At 43.8% G+C, this 21,899-nt stretch overlaps 5 protein-coding genes across 14 annotated transcripts in view; 2 read left to right on the top strand and 3 right to left on the bottom strand.

Moving 5' to 3' along the window:
* LOC125950875 (RNA-binding protein Musashi homolog 2) overlaps window positions 1-4,055 on the top strand; it is an 89,267-nt gene extending 85,212 nt beyond the window's left edge. For all 6 annotated transcript variants that reach the window (XM_049679249.1, XM_049679253.1, XM_049679248.1 and 3 more), the window contains one exon: window positions 3,850-4,055. In XM_049679249.1, coding sequence (XP_049535206.1) covers window positions 3,850-3,916 — 67 coding nt within the window. In that variant the 3' untranslated portion in view covers window positions 3,917-4,055. The remainder of the gene's footprint in view (window positions 1-3,849) is intronic.
* The window catches only part of LOC125950912 (uncharacterized), a 47,871-nt gene extending 41,225 nt beyond the window's left edge, over window positions 1-6,646 (bottom strand). The window contains exons 1-3 of one of the 3 annotated variants that reach the window (XM_049679298.1): window positions 6,519-6,646; window positions 5,029-5,100; window positions 4,877-4,963 (exon numbers count right to left, since the gene is read on the bottom strand). In XM_049679298.1, the coding sequence (XP_049535255.1) occupies window positions 4,877-4,963; window positions 5,029-5,091 (150 nt within the window). In that variant the 5' untranslated portion in view covers window positions 5,092-5,100; window positions 6,519-6,646. Of the gene's footprint in view, window positions 1-4,876; window positions 4,964-5,028; window positions 5,101-5,979; window positions 6,027-6,480 lie in introns of those variants that run through there. The other 2 variants (XM_049679297.1, XM_049679296.1) reach the window with 2 other exon arrangements.
* A 6,294-nt stretch (window positions 6,647-12,940) lies between these two features.
* Window positions 12,941-14,176, bottom strand: LOC125950899 (uncharacterized). Its single transcript, XM_049679282.1, has one exon. It carries the CDS (start codon window positions 14,163-14,165, stop codon window positions 13,389-13,391), a length of 777 nt encoding a protein of 258 aa, XP_049535239.1. The 5' UTR covers window positions 14,166-14,176; the 3' UTR covers window positions 12,941-13,388.
* A 194-nt stretch (window positions 14,177-14,370) lies between these two features.
* Window positions 14,371-21,899, bottom strand: part of LOC125950873 (nuclear protein localization protein 4 homolog) — a 20,297-nt gene continuing 12,768 nt past the window's right edge. The window contains exons 7-11 of one of the 2 annotated variants that reach the window (XM_049679245.1): window positions 15,563-15,796; window positions 15,299-15,486; window positions 15,089-15,214; window positions 14,948-15,000; window positions 14,371-14,916 (exon numbers count right to left, since the gene is read on the bottom strand). In XM_049679245.1, coding sequence (XP_049535202.1) covers window positions 14,988-15,000; window positions 15,089-15,214; window positions 15,299-15,486; window positions 15,563-15,796 — 561 coding nt within the window. In that variant the 3' untranslated portion in view covers window positions 14,371-14,916; window positions 14,948-14,987. Of the gene's footprint in view, window positions 15,001-15,088; window positions 15,215-15,298; window positions 15,487-15,562; window positions 15,797-21,899 lie in introns of both variants that reach the window. The other variant, XM_049679244.1, reaches the window with a different exon arrangement.
* Window positions 16,413-21,899, top strand: part of LOC125950868 (uncharacterized) — a 12,084-nt gene continuing 6,597 nt past the window's right edge. Inside the window, exon 1 of one of the 2 annotated variants that reach the window (XM_049679235.1) lies at window positions 16,413-16,611. The gene's annotated coding sequence lies outside the window, so the exon portion shown is untranslated. Of the gene's footprint in view, window positions 16,612-18,083; window positions 18,614-21,899 lie in introns of those variants that run through there. The other variant, XM_049679236.1, reaches the window with a different exon arrangement.

Here is a 21,899-nt window from a genome sequence, read left to right as displayed (position 1 = left end):
GTGGTAGTATGTTGCAACAGTTTGCTCAACGAGTTTCACAATAATATATGTACGTACGTTCACGGAACGATATTAGTGGCCGATCCGATCGGTTTAATTAGATGTAGCTACTTACACTTTCGGTATATAGTTGTCACTAGTTTATTTAGGCATAACTTTGGTTGCGTAATACCGTGTCGACTGTTCGATACGCCGTCATGTCGGTGCAAATTATGTTACGTAGAATCTCTGGATCGCTCAGTACTTATACATTACGCCGAACTCATCAGCAATGCCGCTTCATTGTTGTTCTACTCATATTTTGCCCATCTTTTTGTACGAAAGAGTCTCCCTTGTCCGTTTCCTTTATACATCCTCCCGCCCCATTCCTTTCTTCTCGTGTCCGACAAGTTCATACCATACGATCTCCCTTACTCATCATGGCAAGACACCAGCCGTACCAGTGGTCATAAGCGATCGATTATAAGCATAGCAATATACGTATATAGAGTACAGCTCGTTTAGTCACGTTGCGTTGCGTAGAACAAGCGTTGTGGACACAATTCATAGCACACGTGTGTAGTGGTGGCTTAGTGCTATGGCGCTGACAAAAGTATTGCAAAATGATAACGGTTTGGAGGAGAGTAGAGACAAACAACTAAACTAAACCCAGTCGTGAATCGTGAATAACGGATAACAAACGTATAAAAATAAATAACTTTGGAAAATCTGTAGAAACTGTACACTAATAGCGCGTATTGACTGAGTATTTCGTTCGGTTACATTTTGTAATATCTTCTAGAATACCTGCTGCATACACACGAAGCACCACGTTCGATCGTAGCTTCGTTAAACCACTTTTAAACCTCCTACTTTTTAGTTTTTTCTATGATTTGGTTTTTTAATTGTTTCTTAGGTTGGGAGGTCAGACTGATTGACGTTATGCGTATGGTAAAAAAATAGTTTTCTTATTCTTTGATGCCTAACTATCATCTAAATATTTGGCGATTGTTTTGTGTTTGAAACTGTATTGTAAAGCTAGCGCATGAGTTGTACTACACTTTAACAAAATGATTATTTATCCGCTTACACCACTGTTAGATTCTTTTTCTGTTTTTCTTGTTTGATTCCTTTCTACTACCGCTGCGAGATCATGACTAAGGAATCCCCTGTCTATCACTAGTAACACATAGTCGATACCACCTAGATACCACCTAGAACGCATATCACTTTGCAATAAAGATCGATGTTTCGGGCTTCGAAGTAAGCCAATCGCTCTGTCTCCTATCGTATAATTATTTTTTTGACAAAACTAATGTGACAGTTTATAGATATTATATAAACAGACTTCTGTGGCATTCATTCTAACGATTTTGTAACTTTTTCCTATCATCAGAACTATCTCTATTGCTATCCTTTTTTCATTTGTTAACCTGCTGTGGTCTCAATCGCTTCCGTAGATTGTACTACACCAGTAACCTATTGTAGAGCGTGTATGTATGTGTGTGTGCAAGTCATGATAAGATAGCAATCAATAACAATCTAAATGCATAACATGAGCGTCAAGTTCATTCAAATGAAAGAACAATAAAAGTAAAGCTACACGTAAACTTTATACTTAAAGCTAATCTTGATGAAAAAAAAAGCAAATAGAAATCTCAATATGCCCCTGCAAGAGCGACTAAACAGGGTAATACCGAACCGTAGGTGTGACAGCGTCTGTGCATGATTATGTAAACATTCATTTACTGTTGAACTCAAATAGTAGAATCACTAAAAGGAAAGTAAACTCATAAGAAACAACTTATTGCAAACCAATCAACAAAACACAACAAACAAACAAAAACTAAATCTCTGTAAACTACGTAGAAGCAAAACTCATTACGTAGCTGTAGCAATACGAGTGTGATTATATATACTTACTAAATTTATTGATAAAGTAGTGAACTTATCAACACCGCAAGCAACAATAAATGCATCAAATGTACTATGATTGGATCTTTTTAGTAACGGTAATAACAATACACCCATTTGATTCTTAGCTTTCTGGCGCCGCACAGCGGTTCTGTGTAGTGTAGTGACACTCCTATCTTTCTGTTGCTCGTAGCTCCTAGTTGTTGTTCTACTCCATGCGAAACATGGAAGTGTTCATAACGAAAACAAAGCACGTGCGTGGGCGTTTGTTACTTAGTGTAGCTTATGGAAATCATTTCTTATTTTAGGAAGCTTTATGTAATACTATCCGATATGAATGCGACAGACGTAATAAAATATCCGGACGTAGCAAATCAAAAGAAATACCACTTCAAATTTGTAATAGTGCGAAAATTACTCGCTAGCGTACAATAATCCCCTTTTTATAGTAGTCATTAGTTGAAGACGACAAAGACGAATAACAAAGAAAACAAAACATAATTTGGGTGAAAGAAAGCTTTAAGCTTGTATGTTGCATAGAGTAAAATTCGACCCCCGGATATAGTACACCGTAGTGGGTAATCTGTCGGTGGTAGAGTTTTGCAAAACTCATCTTGTAATGCAATGACTGTTCAATGTGCATTCGTTCCCAGTACTTATGTAAGCGACTGAGTGCAATGGTAACTTGTGTTGAAATGTAGATTTGATTATTGATACTTTATAATTTTTTCCTATATTTTGTCTTGTATAAGTTTGTCTGATCTTCAAAGCCCAACAGCAAGCTGTTCGGCTTTAACATTAATAACTCAAAGTAATAAGCTTGGAATGACCTCTGGGCTTGCTGCTATACTACTGTATACTCTAACCGTGGCTGTTCAGTAACAAACCTACCCTATCCGCTATTCTATTATGTAAAAGTGTTGATTTTATTTTCGTTTCCGTAAACCTCTGATTTAAAATTTATTTTTATATGCTCAGTAGAACTAGTAGCGTTAGTAGTAGCAGTAGCATCTCTCTATAATATCTAGCTGCTATATATGATGTATGATTTGTGAATGGTTTTCTCTGCGAGAACATTGTAGCATTAAAAAGCCACCCAGATCATACAAAAAACTGAAAATCAAGCAAAGTCCAAACATAACTGCAGTTATGCTGCCGTAGTATAGAGTAGATCGTCTCAGTTAAGAGGCGTAGTGGCACATTCATCCGATATGAATTTGGAATAAAGTATTATTAGCCTAAGAAACTGTTCAGTATAAATCAGCATTTTAATTCATTCATTTGGATTCTACTATTCGTTAGTGGGTATTTGTGTGTGCCTGTCTGTTGTGCGGCGAGCTTTTGTACTCCTCTTGTAGTTCTGGTTCTTAGTGGAGTGTTGTGCAGATGCACACATTCAAATATTTGACTAACTTGCTTAGAAGTTGTTTTATTTTTGTTCGTTTCTGAACACACCAACTGAGATTGAACAGTACCGCATTTGATGTAATGCACTGTTCATTAAGCTTAAGCGATTCTCATTAGATTGAAGTACACTGTGCACCTATAATTTCTACAAAGCTTGGACAAAGGTAATAGTCGTGACCAGTGTAATAAAGTAAATGTCCTAGGTAAAGTATGTAGTCACGTGCGTGATGTGATCTTGGTACTTTTCAAACAGGCACTTTGTAGATACACTAGTGAAATTGTGAAATTAACAAACACTGGATGAATTTACTTGGGTCGAGAGGCCAATTCTCGTTTTTTGTCTTTACTTTCAGATGCTAACCCTCACACCAACCACACTCCGAGACACTCTCGTCGCAACGACTTATTTTGATTCATATTTTAATCTATTGATTTTGTACAAAGCGATGTTAAAAAATTAGTCAAGCAACTTACACTTTTTCCCATTTTAATTTTTTGTATGTTGGTTCCCATGTTGCAACAACTTTTTTTTCGGAACGCATGCACTAGTATCGCACACGGTACAGGATTTGGTGTTCATCTGGAACATGACGGATCCACTCGTGGTGAACCCTGAGATCGAGCTTCCACAGCTGGACATTAGCAACAACTACACCACGGACTGTACAATCGAGTACTCGACCGGTAACTTCACCTGTTTGGCCGTGGTGTTCAACCTAAGACGCCGCTTGGGATATCATCTCTTCCACACGTACATCCCGTCGGCTCTGATCGTCGTCATGTCATGGATTTCGTTCTGGATCAAACCAGAAGCCATTCCTGCTCGTGTTACGCTAGGAGTCACCTCACTGCTGACACTCGGTACGTAAGCTAAGTGTACCCTGCATCGCAAATGTCAGCTCATTCAATTGCTTTTTCCGTTTTAGCCACGCAAAACACGCAATCGCAACAGTCGTTGCCACCGGTATCGTACGTGAAAGCGATCGACGTGTGGATGTCATCCTGTTCCGTGTTCGTGTTTCTCTCACTAATGGAGTTCGCGGTCGTCAATAACTACATGGGGCCAGTGGCGACGAAAGCGATGAAGGGCTATTCGGACGAGGATCTGTCCGAAGCGATCGATTTCAACAAAAATGGCTACAACAAGGATCATCGCTCGTCGGAGGTGCCAAAGTACGACACGTTCTGCCACGGGCGTGAAACGGCCCTTTGCATCGACAAGTTTTCGCGCTTCTTCTTTCCCTTTTCGTTTTTCATCCTGAACGTCACCTACTGGACCACCTTCCTGTGAGCATGGCGTTATGCCACGTGGCCCTTTAAGTCAATCTTACTGGGGCTACTAGCGGTAACTAGTGTAATCGATTTAGGATTAGGTTGCCAGCACACACATATGGCCAACGGAAATCAAATGGTTGGTGATGCTGTTGCTTAGGGTTAAGACACGCGTAAAGCGCATTCGTTTAAGAATAAACTGGTTTTCCTTCCAATGTAATTGATGCTGGCCTAACTTTTGGGTACACATTTTGAGAAAAACTACTTCGGGCAGAGGGAGCATTGAATGTAACAACAGACTTACAGCAGGATTTTTCTTCATGTCGCTGAGCGTGAAGCCACGAGGATCCGAGTAGGGATCGCGTGTCGAGACGAAGTGACGCTGGAGCAGCTAAAACAAACCAAGGAGAATGTTAAAAAGTTGGCTGCAGATCGTTTTGGTTGTTCAATAATTACCTTCTTGTTGTTCACCTCGAGCAGCCGGCGGATAAACGACGAAGAGATCACTTTGGATGACATTTTAAGTAGCTGTAAAACGGAAATACACGTCGTAAGCTGGCATTTGTATGAGGGTCTTGGTGTTGACGATCATTAAGTTGAAACAGTAGCAAGAGTAATTAAATTTGTTTTCAGTCGTTGGTAACCGCGTGCGTTGTAGGTCTAGTAAACTTAGATATCTCTTAACAAATCAATCATTCCATCCGTTCTAGTGGCTGCTGCACCTCAGCAATAAAAGATTCTCATTTGTATATAGTTTTGATACTTGAAACAGTGTATGTAGTGAAATTCTAAAACAAAATCAGCAATCGCAGTATTTTCATTTGCGATGAAAGCCATCATCACTAACGATCAGTTAAAAGGTCCATTTAGTTGGGTAAGTATTCGATATTTTCATTGTAGTTCCAGTTACAAAAAACAGTACATTTCACGTAAAATTATAATTTAGTTCTCAAGTGTGTACCATGTGTGCTTTACTGTTTGCACTGTACTAGTTGTAAAACAATCAAACGATTAAACCTCCGCAATGCTTTCCTTCAAGAGGACGAAACTCGACAAGAGTGCTCGACTGAAGTGCATAATAGCCTACTATACAGGAGCGAGCCGCTCAATCGTTTGTAATTGTTTACGACCACTTGTTGCACCCGTAGCTACGAGCAATCTACTTTCGATGCAGGATTTGTGAATGAATTCCGGCACCAAGGTACCAATTGCATAGCGCCATGCCAGCGGTAAGGTTGCGTAACACGTGTGCGATTTGCAAAGGAAAAAGGTAGCACATTGTTCCGGTCACATGTCACTAGCGCCAAACACGCCGCGCGTGATGCTCAACTGTCGGTTTTCAAACTGCATTTCAAACACTTCATCGACCATTACAACCGCTTGGCATAAAACTATCGAAACACTTACAAAATACACTGGACAGAGCTACACACGAGCAAAGAGTTTCACTTCCGTTCGTCGAGTCGTTCGAGAATCGATTAAGATAAACAGTACAGGGGTGGTTTCGCTTCGAGTTTTTGGCAAAAAAACTGAACCAGCCACCGGGTGCGTGTGTGTGATAGGGTTGCGCGATAGAGATAATTTTTGCGATGTTTGTGCGAATCTGTGACCAAGCCTCGAGTGCGATAGGGGTAATATCGGCCAGTGCCGGTACGGGGTTGGTTCGGTTTCGCATTAGATTATCAGTCGCGGGGGTTTTCGGGTTGAAAACAAGAAGAGCAAACCAGATATAAGAAGAAAAATGGCACAGACCTGCATAAACACACAGAGCGGTAGCAGCAGATAGCAGCAGCGGCTATTGTTGCTAAAGCACACCAACCCTGACTAAGACCATTGCGAAAATTCATTTCAATCAATCTGCAATGTTCACACCCTCCCTAACACACAGTTTCTCGTTCGTGTTCCTACCTTGCGGTGTAGGTACGCTGGAAACACAACTTGTATACCTGAGACACGATTCGGTGGCACCGGCGGTACTGTTTTCCACGTGGTTGCGAAGGCAAGCGATTCGAACAAACGCTACAATGACTATAACCCGATGGTTCCACTGCTCAACTACTGCGAATGGAATTTGGATAGCGACTGACTCGAGATTGGTGACTCCGGTTGACGAGGATAACGGGATGGGTCGGTCCGGCGGGCTTACGGAGGGCCTTCGTTTGCTACGTTTGACCTTTCCCCGTCCTTCCGATACGGCATGGGGTAGTTTCGTGCGCGGAAGCAGGAAAGACCGAGGGCTTGGCAAACAGCAATCAGCTGACGGTTGCGTCCTGGTGGAGCCTAGGAGGCTGTTAGACCGGCATATTTGAAGGAGGGTTGAAGGTCGAATGGTTCACGCTTTGCGCGCAATGTGTTTTTTTGAGACGAAGTGGACGGTGCTGCAGTGGGGATGGACATTATGGTGTTTTCATGCTTCAACAGAAAAACAGACTTTTTCCGAATCTTTCGTTAAACAACATGTGGGCAGTTTAGCAAAATTGACGAAGCGCAGGTGCTCGCTATATACTTTTGGGCGTTTTCACTTCGCCCTTGTTAAGCTCTTTCGACGGTTTGGCGTATAGTAGATCCAATTAAAGCAAATCTTTTCAAGTGTGTTATCCAATAATATTTTTAAACAAAATCGTTCTTAGCATTCTACAAAACCTGATTGTTTAGTTGACCAATATGGATTGTTTAGTTGACTTACTACGTTTTATAATGTACCACAGTATGTTCCGAGCAAATGAATAACACTTGTGCCTGAAGCTTTGTTTTATTAATGGAACGATTCGTTTAACCTTCCTTACATTTTCTCCGGATTGTTCGTGTGAATGCCTCTGCTGATGAGTGTGCAGATCTTGGTGCTTCTCATTAGTATTCATGGCATGTAGAGAGTATAGAGAAATCACATAAAAATACAGCAGGAAATTCTAAGCACTTCTTAACAACTGCGATTTACAGTTTGGCTGAAAAATTCATGTGAAGTATGTGGCATTTTTTGCCTAACCTGGTATTGTTTTATGCAAAGCAGTTTTATTAGCAATATACTATCATATCTTGCTGCGAACTAACCTGTTTGTACTGCGTCAATTTTACCCTTCATATACACTCCGTCCAGTTACTATAAGACCACCATCAGTTTGTTCCAGAAAATCTTCAAGGATCACAATTTCAAATCGAGACTTTTTATTACTATTTTCTACTCTAAAAATAAGTTATTAAACACTAATAGGGATGGATAAAATCACAGGTTGAATTTTGGTCGCATATTTAAAAAAATGAATTGTCCAGTTAGTATAAGACCACCTTGATTTATTTTTTTTTTATCACCGAAAAGAAGTAACCAAATCAACTAAATCCCGAAAATAACTATTCGTTATCAAATCTTAATGGTTTCAAATGTGTAAAACGGGATTTGGCATGCTCTTTATAAATTTTGGTTAATTTTAGAAGCAATGACTCTCATATGTCTCTCCAAACCACTAAAATCATCGCTTAAAGCTCACGAAACGAAGAATACTGCTTTCCCCCAGCATCCCATTTACTAATTCGAGCTCAGAAGATGTTTTCCAACGGATTTTATGCTATACTGCGAGCAGATATGGCCAACAAATCAATTTTCTGATCTTTATTCGAAGCCGTCATCTTCTTTCTTAAGTTAATAAAAGCATTATTTTACTAATATGTTAACTTTTCCACACCGTTTTTGATCAAAAACGATAGCAGAGATTCTCCTTGAAGTGTAGATGTGCTTTGTTAAATGGAAAAAATACAATCTTGAGCCTACCGGCTGTATAAAGTTTCACCCAAACTATGCAGGAATTCCCAATAAAACAATAGACGCAAAATAATGGTTTTTTGGTTCATTTAACCATTCCTGGTTGTTTACAACGGTGAATAGACGTTTAATCAACATGTTTCTACTGGGTTCATAGAATAATGTCATGATTTTGGAAGTTCAGAGCCTCTTTCAGCACCTGTTGGTTTATTGGGAATTCCTGCATAGTTTGGGTGAAACTTTATATAGCCGGCAGGCTCAAGATTGTATTTTTTCCATTTAACAAAGCACATCTACGTTTGAAGGAGAATCTCTGCTATCGTTTTTGATCAAAAACGGTGTGGAAAAGTTAACATATTAGTAAAATAATGCTTTTATTAACTTAAGAAAGAAGATGACGGCTTCGAATAAAGATCAGAAAATTGATTTGTTGGCCATATCTGCTCGCAGTATAGCATAAAATCCGTTGGAAAACATCTTCTGAGCTCGAATTAGTAAATGGGATGCTGGGGGAAAGCAGTATGCTTCGTTTCGTGAGCTTTAAGCGATGATTTTAGTGGTTTGGAGAGACATATGAGAGTCATTGCTTCTAAAATTAACCAAAATTTATAAAGAGCATGCCAAATCCCGTTTTACACATTTGAAACCATTAAGATTTGATAACGAATAGTTATTTTCGGGATTTAGATGGTTTGATTACTTCTTTTCGGTGATAAAAAAAAATAAATCAAGGTGGTCTTATACTAACTGGACACTTCACTTTTTGTTAATTTGCAGCCAAAATTCAACCTGTGATTTTATCCATCCCTATTAGTGTATAATAACTTATTTTTAGAGTAGAAAATAGTAATAAAAAGTCTCGATTTGAAATTGTGATCCTTGAAGATTTTCTGGAACAAACTGATGGTGGTCTTATAGTAACTGGACAGAGTGTAATAGTATCGTTTTTTTTAATTCCCTCATCATCATTGTGCTGTTCAATCCATTCCAATGCCGCTTCGCAATGTGGTTTATACTTGTTGATTGCGTTTTTCATGTTGTTTACCATATATTTAATTTAAGATTGAAGTTTATTTGAGATTTAATTTAAGAAAAAAAAATCTTTAATCTGGTGCTTGGACGTACTTTTGAATGAGTTCTCGGAACATCAACACCAACCCCTTCACCTCCAACAAAAACATCATCAACACTCGCTTGTTGATACATATGAACCTGTCGAGCATGCGGAAGAAGGGCTTCTTGACTGCTAATTATTAGGGTGTTTCATGGATCCGTAAGTTTGATAAAACATCACCAAGGTAGGCCGATGATATAATCTGTGCTAAGCAGTATCCATTTGCTCTACTAACCCCGATCTTATGACGATCTCAATGTCGCGCAGCGCATGAGACTCTCCCGGCTCCGGTGGGCTGGGCATATCATGAAAATGTCAGACGACGATCTAACCCGTAAAGTCTTCTTCGATCACTAGGGGTAGCGGAATCTTTTGTGACACACCAATACCACTCGTCGGTTGTAGCGCCTGATATGGTAGTAAGTAATGGAGACGCCAACTTATTTGACTGTCAAGTGTTTGTGCGAGTCCCATATTACCGTTATTTGCAGCTGATAGATGATTTTGTATTCCAACTTGAGATGAAATAATAAAATTTGATTTGTCGTTTGTCCGTTTTTACAAACTACACAATATTACAATTACGCACCATGTCATATTGTGTTTGTTTCTTTATTAGTAATCTTCAAATCAAAGGCTATATACTCTCGCACTACTTCGGGAAGGCGTCTGATTTTTTACGGGTTACCATTTTTTCTCCCACTGTTTGACAAAATCTCCAGTTTTTATCCCCTCAAACTTACTCTTCATATAGTCGTACAACGATTTCAATTCCTTCTCACTATTGTTATGTTTCTCAATCCATTTTTTCGCATCTTTGCCATATGCGGCATACTTGAGCTCTGGATTCACGACAATTTTGAGCATTTCGTGCAGCATATCCTGTAACAGCTTTTTCTCCACAGAACCATACCCCTTCCCACCGTAAGTCATTCCATTTAAACCATTAAGGTTGGCCGACTGAAATCTATCGATCGCCCCTCCAATACCGTCCCAACGGTTTACCTCCGCGAGAGCGTACTGGGTGTGGCCCACGAAATTGGTCAATGCTTTAAACAGACGTCCGTTTTTATCTTTCAACTTCGGATTTATTGCACCTACACGAAGCACATGACACGCTTGATATTTCTGTGTTCCACGCACATCTTGACCCGTCGATGCTCCACCTTGAACAATATTCTGCAGACCCGTCAGCTCCTCGATCGCACGGATTCTTGCTAACAGTTTGAAATATCGCCTGAACCGTTCCAGGATGTGCTCTTCTGCAGGCGTTATCAATTGATCACTATCTGCCACTGGTACTTTTTTTTCGGTCACCGAGCTGGAATCGTCTATATCATCCGTTGTGTTCTTGGGTCCCTTATACGTCCTGTCTTTTTGGGACATTTTGAAGCGATAGAATCTGGGCAAACTGAGAATCTTCGGAAATAGAATATAACTTGGTCTTGCCGACTGTGTTCGACACTGTGCTCTGCAAATTATTGTTTATGTTGCCTATGGTTGGTGCGACCCGCTTTTAAAGCAAACTCGATCCGCTTATCAATAAAACTGATAAACATTTTTACGGGTTCCTTCATAGAGAGATAAGGTGTAAGGCCGTAGTGACGTAGATAGCCGCAGATGAATGTATCGAGGGATTATCCACTGTTGCAACGTTCGTTTGTGCCTTGACATTAGTGGCCGACTCAGGTTTCCGTATTTTAAGCGTGGACAGTTACTTACAAAGATGATTTACAACTTTCACTGAAAAGATTGTCGTATAACATAGGACTCTCCAGAAGTGTTTCAATGCTTGGTAACACCTGCCCACGTAAGACGGCTTGATATACCGGCGCCACGTAACGGAACAAATCCTGTATTCCGGCGGGTGTTCGAGTCTTCGCGATCCAATCCAGAGCAGTTCGACTGAACAGCGGGTTCCAGATTAATGCTGAATGCATCGTGTCTAGTATGCGGTATATTCTGGAGCAGTTCGATGGATTGGCAGCGTTAAGGGGATCCAGGGAAAAGTCTATCAGCGCCATATCGAGCATGATCGCGAAAGGTAATCGATCGATGGCAGCAGTCACCTCGTTCAAACGGTACTCTGCAATTGGCACAATCTGTTCGTCGCCAATCAACCTCACTAACGTCTGGTAGAGTCGTTGATTGATTTCGCTTAACCGAGGATTAACTTCGCCGACACGAATTAATCGAACCTTGGCAAAGTGCAGAGACTGTTCGTGTAGTGCACGCTGATCACCGGAATCCAGAAGCAGTTCTCGTGGAATGCCCGTCTCCTCTGCGATGGCCTGCAGCACTGCTCCAAGAAGAAAGAAACATCTCAGTCGTGTCTCAACATGATGCTCAGCTTCTCTAATGTCAGGAACAACTATTTGATCTGTTCGTCGTCTCGGAACACACATTGTTGATGATAATACACAGTTGGACAGGGAACGATGAGATTGTTTTACGCCTAAAGAATGAGCGCCCAAGACTATGCGTGAATGTAGTGCACTACACAATGCCCTAAACAACACTAGATATTAGCGATTACAAAACAAAGGGCTTTTATTCGCTTTGGTTATCTACCATTATATCAGTTCCAAAAATTCTTCTAACTCGATTTATCAGATTAGTGAGTTTAGCGAGTGACTTGCTGAACAACTCGAAATCTCAGTTGACGACGAGTCACTCCATATCGAATGGTGCACACGTCAGTGCCCATAATTGATTAAATACTGAAAACATAAGCAGTCATCTTTATCTGTTTACTTTGCCTCACAAAATCTATCTCTAATCAAAATTTAACAGTCAGTCACTAATATTGAAATAAACCTTAGAGGAAAACGAGTTCTAATCTAATCACCAACCGCTAAAAGGCGTAGGTGAGCGGGTCGAATTATTGCATTTCTCAGAACATAAATTTATCGAGAAGCGACCATTACTCATTTGCGTCACCTTCGAGACAAGTATTCTCAGAAACATTATCGGTCCGATTTGTAGGAATAGATAACATTAACCCGATTAGATATTAGCGGCGGCTAGGTCTCGTCTAACGCTAATACATTGTAGCTGTCTGTGCAGCTAGAAACGGCAAAAAAAAACTGATAAGACTTAGGGTACAACATCCAATAATATGTGGAACGTATCGAAAAGTTCTGCTCTCTCTCAGTCTTACAGCAAATCCGTCACGTTAGTAGCAAATTTACCGATATCTTAGCGAGCTCTTTTTTTTTTTTTGCTTAAAACGTATATTTGGGAACGTATCGTAAAATAATGATTTCGATGCGATTTTTTAACATTTCCTCATTTTTTAAGATTTCATTTTACCAAGATCATGGCGTCAACCTTGCGTTTCAAATCAAAACGGAGAAGAAACAGCGCGGTTTCACTTAAGATTTGCATAGCTTCACTAGAAATCACCAAGCATCGCTCGTAACGCTTCTGAATGTGTGGATAGAGATCGCATAACGGATCCAACGATCTCCGTAATGTCTTAGACGCTAATACCATCCATAATCGTCCGCATGTGGGTTATAATCAACCATCGTGCGCCAATATGTTATCTTTTCTGACAAAATCATTGCTCACCATGCCCTGTGAACGGGAGAAACCGCATTACATCCCCGCCGTCGTCTCATCAATAAAAAATCATCATTCTTCGGTGCTTATCGGTCAACTTATACCGTCACAGTTGGCGAATTGAATGTTTGTAAGTGGAGGTCTATGAGAAATGGAATAATTCTGAGGCTGTTTTCGTTATAGTTTTATGTTTAAGAGATTCTACAACACCTACGTGATTACCTATAGCTCAAAGACATTCTTATCGTTGTCGTTTGTTGGATTATCCCTCTTTATTTGATAACACTGTACGGAGGCTCGCACTGAGGAGTCTTATCAGATGTTTCGCTACAAATTGAGTCATACGGCTATGTTTACATAGTTGCAACGAGATGATCGAGCTCATGTCGTCGTGTAATGATCGGCGAAATTCCCGCTCATCACCAACTGATAACCTTCCTTGCCCGCGTCGAACAGCACCTCTGTTCCGGCGCACCACACCGCAACCCAGTCCTCATTCAGTACATTCTGGTCCGACTCTGTGCGTGCACCATCTGGCGCTTGGACGTAGTTTTGAATGAGTTCTCGGAACTTTAGCACTAATCCTTCCACCGTCTGAATTTGACCATCGAGCGTACCATTGAAATCAATCTTGGCTAGCTCAGCCAAGTTGTCCGACTGAAAGCGATCGATCTGACCACCGACACCGTGCCAAACGTTTGCATGTCGGATCACGTTCTGCGTGTGGCCAATGTAGTTCTTCAGGGCATTGTAGAGCGTAGCACTTTGCTTTTGCAGACCTGGGTCGATGGTGCCTACACGAACGATGTGTGCCGCATGATACTCACGCTGGAGTCCACTCGAGCGGTCCTGGTACTGGCTGGCACCGCCCTGCACAAGCCCAACACGATTCAGTGCGGTCTTTTCGGCAATTCCCTGTAGGATTCCGCCGAAGGTGAAATACCGCAGCAAACGGGCCGAGATGTGTACGTTCGGATCACGAACCCGCCGTTCGTAGCACTTTCGGTCGCCATGCAGATTCTCGGAGTAGACTGTCGACGCGATGTCCGGTATGATCTTTGATCGCTGTCTAGCTGCATCAGTCGGGATCGCACTGAAGCTGCACAGCACGGCGATCAATACCACGGCCGAGGAGAGACAAACTGTGGTACAACCCATTGTAACCTGCCAACAACTGCTGAATGTGAATGCTGCCGCTAATCTCTTGCACTTTTATACGAACGATGAGCACGACGCTGGTCGCGCGTGCTGAAGGTTATCGGAATACCCCACGTAAAGCGTAAGCATGGAGGGTTTTTCCCTTGCTCTTACCCTACCTGCAAGACCTTATCCGTTTACTCCGTTATGGAAATTAACAGTCATCACATAACAAGCCTGCGTGTTGCGAGTGTTTTTTCGCTTCGAAAAAGGATTCTATGAAACGCTTAGATGATGGACTTTATTTGATTCATTCGTTCTCCCTCCCTCTGTAGTTCCCTTTGCCTCGTTCATCCCTTCGGCCACGCCATATCCCATGGATCGATGTTTGCCCAATGAACAGCGCGCACGCTGTAAGCTGCTCCCTACTGATGATGTTGCGGTTGAATAAATATCTTCTGCCTTAATCGCTCATTTCTCAACTCCTGTTTAGCTCTCCCTCTGCCTACCTAAGCATTCTGTTGATCACCGTTTTTGTTTGTCCCACCCAACTATCCAAGCTCTTCCGCGACACGATAAAGACAAGGAACGGCGCTTGTTTATTTTTTGTTAAGCAATAATTTCTATAAAATGAAGAGACCCACACATGACGGCACCCTCACTTCCCTAATGTTTCTCTAGAGTGTCATTTACACAATCGGATCACTCTGCTACACGCCACGGCAAACTGCACTGCTGCGTTTGCGTTGCTGTTGATGTTCCAAGCGGTCCAGATGCAACTATCCATTTCAATGCAACTGACAAGCAGCATACACAGCAGGCGGTGCAAATCCTGTTATGCTTTCACTGTCTGGACCTAATTAATATTTTTTGGAAAGATAAACGATGTCAATCAATAGTATCACAACGGTTGACGAAATTAACGATCCTCGAACAAGTCCTACCTAGGCAGATTGCATATTTCACATGCCGACAGTTCCCGGCTGTTGATGAATGTGCAGAACGAGCAAATCCAGTTTTGCTCTGCATCACCACTCGGCACAAATTCAACATCGTTGCTCATGCTGCCACTGAAAAGATTTTTTTTAATGTGATGCGTGTTAAGAAGATAACGGTTTAACTATTGACCACGCCGCCTTCCTCCTGATACATACTCGTCGTGATGTGAGCTGGCTGCAATCAGTTCCTCTAGTGTTTTCCACACCTCTCGCGTTTTCCACTCGTTGGCGAGAGCTTTGTCCTTGATGCGCACTGCCTCCAGTAGTGGCCCGAGCTGGGACTTCATTGGCAACATATCTTCCATGCGATAGAGAAAAAGTAGCAGATGGAAGTCGGATACAACCTGCAAGGCATAGAGGAGGAAAGAATGAGATATTTGTTTTACGGTGCCAGTCAATAATGCCATCCGATAAACGTACATCGAGAAAGTCCATCGAGCGGGACTTGGCCAGGTAGCTGGCCAACGCCGAAAAGTCCTGTATGTGCCCATCGATTAGCCGGTTCTCGACCGGGAAGTACTCCTTAGCGTCCTTCCGTTCCAGGAATGTGTAGAGCGGAACGAGCGGTGTCGAGGCGGGCACATCCACTAACAGATACTCCACCGGGAGCGGTCGCCCCAGGCGCTGCACCTCATTGCCGTAGACATCCTTTTCCTGTAAAGAGACAAAAAACAGAAATTGGGTGAGGAAAATGGCGCTAACAAGTACTTAAGGAGTCGCTGGTTACTGTGATGCTGCAAACGTAATTTTATCAAGAAGCCAATCAAGGGTTCGTCGTTCCCTAGCGTATGACTCAAATAGTCTTGGGTTACTGGGTTTAATTTTTACAGAACGCAAACGAAAGGGGCCAGTCGGTTCTTCTACAGTGCAGTGCAGAGTGAATGCTACACATTAGATTATTAGATAAAGTGAGTTTAAAGGAAACCACATCTCTTCGATCAACGAAATAAAAAAGAGACAATCAATTAAGCCAGCGGCTGTAAACGGATCATGAACAAGGCAAGCAAGTGCCAACGCCATGTGATCATTATATTTGATTAGATTGATTTGACTCCAAACATCGACGTACGACCAAAGTCCGGTTAGCGATGCAACAGACACAGACGATCGTTCGCGTGAGAGGCGGCGAGCTCACTATTCTCGACGCGGTCTGACGGCGAACAACTGCCGTGAGCGACTTGACTGCGAATGAACTTTGGCTTCAACGCTGCATGAGTCACTCATCACCGTTCGACGCTCGTAGTCCGTGAGGAGCCGCCAAGTGCCAAAGAAGCAAACGAACAAATGTGTACGCGACATCGTTGGCGCACGTGAAGGTGAAACATTGAACATCTGATAACACTCAGTGTGAGGTGCGATGCCACCACTCTGTCCGCCGTTTGTTATCGCAGATTGAGCGTGCAGCAGACCGAGACACACTATCGCCATCGTGGACCCAAAACGCTACATGGTGTACAGTACAACCGAGCGTAAGTGCGATTGCGACGTCATTTAAATCTTGTTTGTGGTAGTGGTGGCGGTTCGTGTAGCGATGCAAGGGCTGCTTATTACGCTGATACTCACAAAACAATCGATATCATGACGAATCGATTCGAAGCAAATCGTGCTATCTGAACCGTGGCGCCACCGTGGGAACACCGGCAATACACCAATAGCACGTATGGTGATCATCGACCTGGTACCCTCTATAGGGGGCGCGTCGATTGCTACCACCATCTTCTCGCAGCTCTCGTCACGATCGTGCTCGCTCACGATGCAAGAGAGAGAAAGAGAGAGAGAGCGCACATTTAGTAATGAACTTGACCGCTGCCTGTTTGGCGGGAACAACATCTTCTTCGTCGTTGTCGTCGGCGTCGCGTAAGCACTCAAAACGTAACACACGACACTCAGGCAGCGTGGTAGTTGCAGGACCAAAAGCAAAACGCACAAACAAAGCGAACATTGTCGCCGGTAGCGGTTGTCTCCCGCTGCTTGTTCGGTGAAGCGTTCGTGCGTCATCCACTCTAGCGAGACGGGATGATGCGGTGGGAGAATGCGAGAAGGGGGTTGTACGGCGTGGAGTAAGGTGACACAACATTACCGGGCGTTTGACCGTGTAAAATGAAGAATAAAAAACTATAAAAGAGAAAAAAAATTAACGCTTCACTGTGAAGAGACCAACAGCGAGCTAAGCGCAAAACCTGGTACCAGCTGAGTAGAACCGGCGAGTAATGATGCCTTTTTGTTTTTTTTGCAATGTCTGGTTCATTTAATGATATGCAGAATTTATTTTGCTGCCGATTAGGTAAATGCGGAATCGGCAAAAACGATCTAATGGCCGAAAATTTAACGACCTCGGATAAAAGAGCTATTAGTGCCGGCGTAGAGCGTCGCTATTGCCGTGCAATAGTGATTTGATGGACAACGCTCTATTTCGCCCAAGTATCTGTTCCACCATCACTATTATGCCGGTCCCACAATCCTATCGCTGCGCTACGAGTGAAAACAAAAGTGAAATTAATGTGCTGAGAGGAGAAAAGCATAACACACTCATCCGCTACCCCTTTCCTCCCGGTTTCTGTGGTTTCTGGTCGACATGAAAACAAAAAAAAACATTCCGGTCACTCACGGTAAAAGAGCTCGCGAGAAATGGGAGGAAAAAAGCCAATACGCATTACGCCATTATGGACGGTCTGGTCTGGTAGCCTTTGCCGCGGGTTAGTTTTGTTTGTTTTTCTTGCACGATAGAGAGTGAGAGAGCAAGAGAGTTGATGGTTGTGCCGCAACAGAAACGTTGCGGCGGTCGGTCCAGCTGATGAAGGTGGTGGTGATGAACTGACGATGACGATCAGCCAAAGGTCGCCTGCTAAAACCAAACACTCCGCGTAAAACGGAGAGAGAGAGAGGGATAGCGAGAGCGAGCTAGAGCAGAATCGAAGTAGCAGAGAGCAAACCGGTGAGATAGTTGGATGTGGTACCGTTCGTCTTGCTCCGTGGCGTCGCGAGTCGCAAAACAAACGCAAACCTAGCAGGAAGGCCATTGGCCAAACGTCAAAGTTGGTGTGCAAATCAAAACAAGCAGCCAGTCGGGTTGCTGCGGACAAAACACACATCCCCGGATCTCACACCAACGACAGGACACATCACAAAACAACGCACGGTTCAATGTGAAACATGCTGCTGAACCGCTACTACTACAAACGGTTACACAACAATCACCGAAGGCGCCACCCCATTATTTCGTGTTTGTGTTGTTGGTGCGTTCGGGTGCGCGCGTGTGTTGCGTGAAAAAACAACACCGAAAATTGGTTCCATTCCAGTGCGTCGGTGTGCAAATGCGCGAAACGCAATACAACACCCCCGAAATGGGTAGAGCGCGCGCGAAAGGGCAGTGAACGCGTGAAACAGGCACCGAGACGCGAGAGCGACCGACCGCTCAGTTCCGGTTAGACGATCGATCGATCGCGTTGACAAAAATAAACAATTATTGCAGTAAGCACCAAGCGCGCATACACACACACATACACACACGCATACGTTCATACTCATAAGTTTCTGCCTCTCTCTCTCTCTCTCTTTCTCTCTCTACCGCTCTCGTCGTTCTGTGTCGTGGTACGTAACTGGTGTAATTGCTGGGTAATTTGACATCGTATGGCGTAGCATTCAAGTGTGGCATCAGGCTCTAGTATCTCATGTTTTGATGACTCTCGCTCGCTCGCCAAAGCTCAGGAATGGCTAGCATATGAATGCCTAGATTTTCATTTTTCTTCTTGCGAAAAATCGTGAGACACCATCCGTCTCCATCGCACGAAAGTGCGTCTGGAAGCAGCGCGCTACGAGGTTGATACAGCCGTGTTAGAATGTAGAAATGGAGTGTTAGTTGCAAAGAAAACCAACCAGTATACGATACTGAATGCTGGTTGTCACGCAACCGCGGCAAACCAATTGACTAATTCTCTTAAAAAAAAAATCAAAGCCAGTATTAGTCCGAGTTGTTAGGCACCAGCCGCCTCCATTAATCTTCGGTTCGGTGATCGGGCTCTAGGGAAGCGCGTTGGACGCGTTGAAGGAGTTGTGCACAAAGGAAGCTTCTTCGCTTCTTTCTACCTCTACGAACGTCTGATGCTTGTAATATGCTCACAGAAGCACACCATTTCATCCAGCGTTTTCTTGCACCGGTTACCAGGCGCCTCCATCGCCGAAACATTGGCTGTGAGAGGATAATAGGAAAATGTTTCAATGTATTCATTCCAGAAATGCGCGAACACAATGTCTATGGAAATTCTCTTAGAGCAAGCGGAAAAGGGTTGCGTTCTCTTCAATAGTTTGGTTTGTGGAGCTCCCTTTTCATTGTTCAACATGATTTATGGAAACTATCGAGTGGCATGACCGTGTGTTTCGAACCAATCCATTTTCCGCCTTCCTTTCTCTTCTCCTTTCGCTGCCCTTAATGCCTCCCAACCGCAACCGTCGAGCACAAACAAACACAGCGCCTGCTGTGCGCCGGAAAGTGTCAACAAGTCTTTCAATGTTGCATCATGCTAGGTGGTTTTGTGCTAGAGTGCGAACGCGAACACATGACGGATGTCCTCCGCAGAGCGCAGTAGGCTACAATCTGTCATCAGAATAAATGGCCACCGTCTGGTTCTCGCTGGGTTGTCGAAATGGTGACGCACGGCATTTTCGATTGAGTTGCGAATCAAGTCGAGGCGAATGGTTCACGAGTTTTAGCTATCAGAATAAAATGCATTCTATCCATTATCGACAGGACGAGATAACAACAAAGTAGCGTTGAACGGGGTGCGATTATATGTGTGTGTGTGTGTGTGTGTGCTTACGACAAGCGCAGTAGACGACGATCCGCGCCGCACGATGACAAAACCGCAAAACAAGACGCAATTGTGAGGGAATCCTGAGGCGGACATGCTGTAAAAACGGCAAAAAAAAAAACTCAACTGTCGTTGATACGGAACGGCAGCAGCGAGCGGCACCAGTGGCAAAACGTGATCCGTGCAAATGCTCCCCGAGCGCAAGATGATTGCCTGCTTTGCCCGCTGCTCCCTGGCGCGCTAGCGACCAGCAGGCAGATCACAAGGTCACGGTCATCGGGGTTTTTGCATGTGTGTGTGTATGTGTTTGCGGGGGTCGAAACAATAAACAAACTTCGGAGAGACTCTCCCGCGGGTGGTTCACTCTCACTCTCTCGCGCCTTGCCGTGAGTGATGCAGCAGTGAGGAGTGAGGCGTAAACAATGAGTGGACTGTTAGTTAGTGCTCGTGAGGTAGTTAGATTCGGCGAGTGCCCACCGTTGCCGGTGCTGGAGGAGGTCGGTCGGGGTCGGGGTCTGTGGGAACGTTGTTGACGCGCGTCAGTGGCCGCACAGTCGAGTTAGTAAACAACTTGCGGGGAAGTAACTTGTTTGTTTCCCTTCCCTTCCGCTTTGTGGAAAGCGCAAGCTAGCAACTTTCGATCAAGATTTGTCCTCGTGGTTATGGATGCTGCATACGGGCATGTAATTTGGATAAAAATACAACCCATCCTCTCTCTCTCTCTCTCTCTGTCGTGCGCATTTAGTACTATGTGTGCCTTGCTTGAGTTCATTTCGTTTGCTCCATTTGAGCTGAGATCCCCACCTGTCGGCGCCCTCTGTGGGACAGATAATATTATGGGGGTGGAAGCAGAGGTATACTCCATCCATTGCTGTTGATGATGATGATGATGATGATGATCTGGCTACTCACATTCATTTCAATAAAGCAGCTGGTAGTGGCTCTGATAGTAGACCATGCTCCCCGTACTTGGGAGCGTGATACGCTCATTACTCACTAGCGAGACGAATCTCGCTCTAGGGAGCAAGCACTCACTGTTTCTCTCTCACTATTGTTTCGGTATTAAAAACCCACATACACTCGCTCCTCTCTCTCTCTCTCTCTTTCTCTCTCTCTTGCGTGGTTGCTCTGTTCGATTTGTTCCAGGAGCAAAACTCTGGATGATTCGATCGAGTGACCGACCGACCGAGCGCAATTCGTACTGTGTGGGTCAGTCGAACAGCATGTCCACTGCAGCACCGCCGTCCTGTGTCCAGGCAGCGGCTGGCCACGGAAGCAACATAGAAAAAACGTGAAAAATCTCCACCACAAAAAAGGCAGACACGCACGCACGACATCCTGACAGCTGTCAAACATTGTTTCTTCCTTCCTTGTGAAAATTCTCGTTCCTGGTCTCTCTCTCTCTGTCGTGGACGGCGTGAAAATGTCCGTCAGATGTCGGCCAGTGGTGCTGGTGATGGTGATGGTGGTCGTGGGTGAATAGACGCGCTTCTTACACAACGACCCTTCACCGACCTCAGTGGCAGAGTGCTGGTGCTGGTACCCCCTCGCTCTATCTCTCTCCATAAGCGTTTGTGCACCGGAAGCCTCGCTGGCTTAGAGTGGAACACCGAAAATCGAAACAGACGACGACATACATAGCAGGGCGGAGGCGAATCATTCGACGACAACGACGACAACCTATACTGCGAAATAGTAGCAGCAGATCGAAATCGACATCCGTTAAATGTGCGTAACCCGTATGCGTCTGGCTGGGGTGACTGTTCCGTTTTGCTATCCTTGGGGTTGCGGAATCCTGGATCCGGAATAGAAGAGGCAGGCGCGCATGTGATTGAATCAATTTTTGATACGCCTGTTACGCTCCTGTCGAAGAAGTAGCAGCAGTAGCAGCAGTAGCAGCAACAGCAGCAGAACGGTGAAGGCATGAATCTTTAACTAACCTTCCGCAC

This window comes from Anopheles darlingi, chromosome 2 (assembly GCF_943734745.1).
Source record: "Anopheles darlingi chromosome 2, idAnoDarlMG_H_01, whole genome shotgun sequence".
Taxonomy (NCBI): domain Eukaryota; kingdom Metazoa; phylum Arthropoda; class Insecta; order Diptera; family Culicidae; genus Anopheles; species Anopheles darlingi.
The sequence above is the reverse complement of the archived record's forward strand: the minus strand, read 5'-3'. Positions and strand labels throughout refer to the sequence as shown.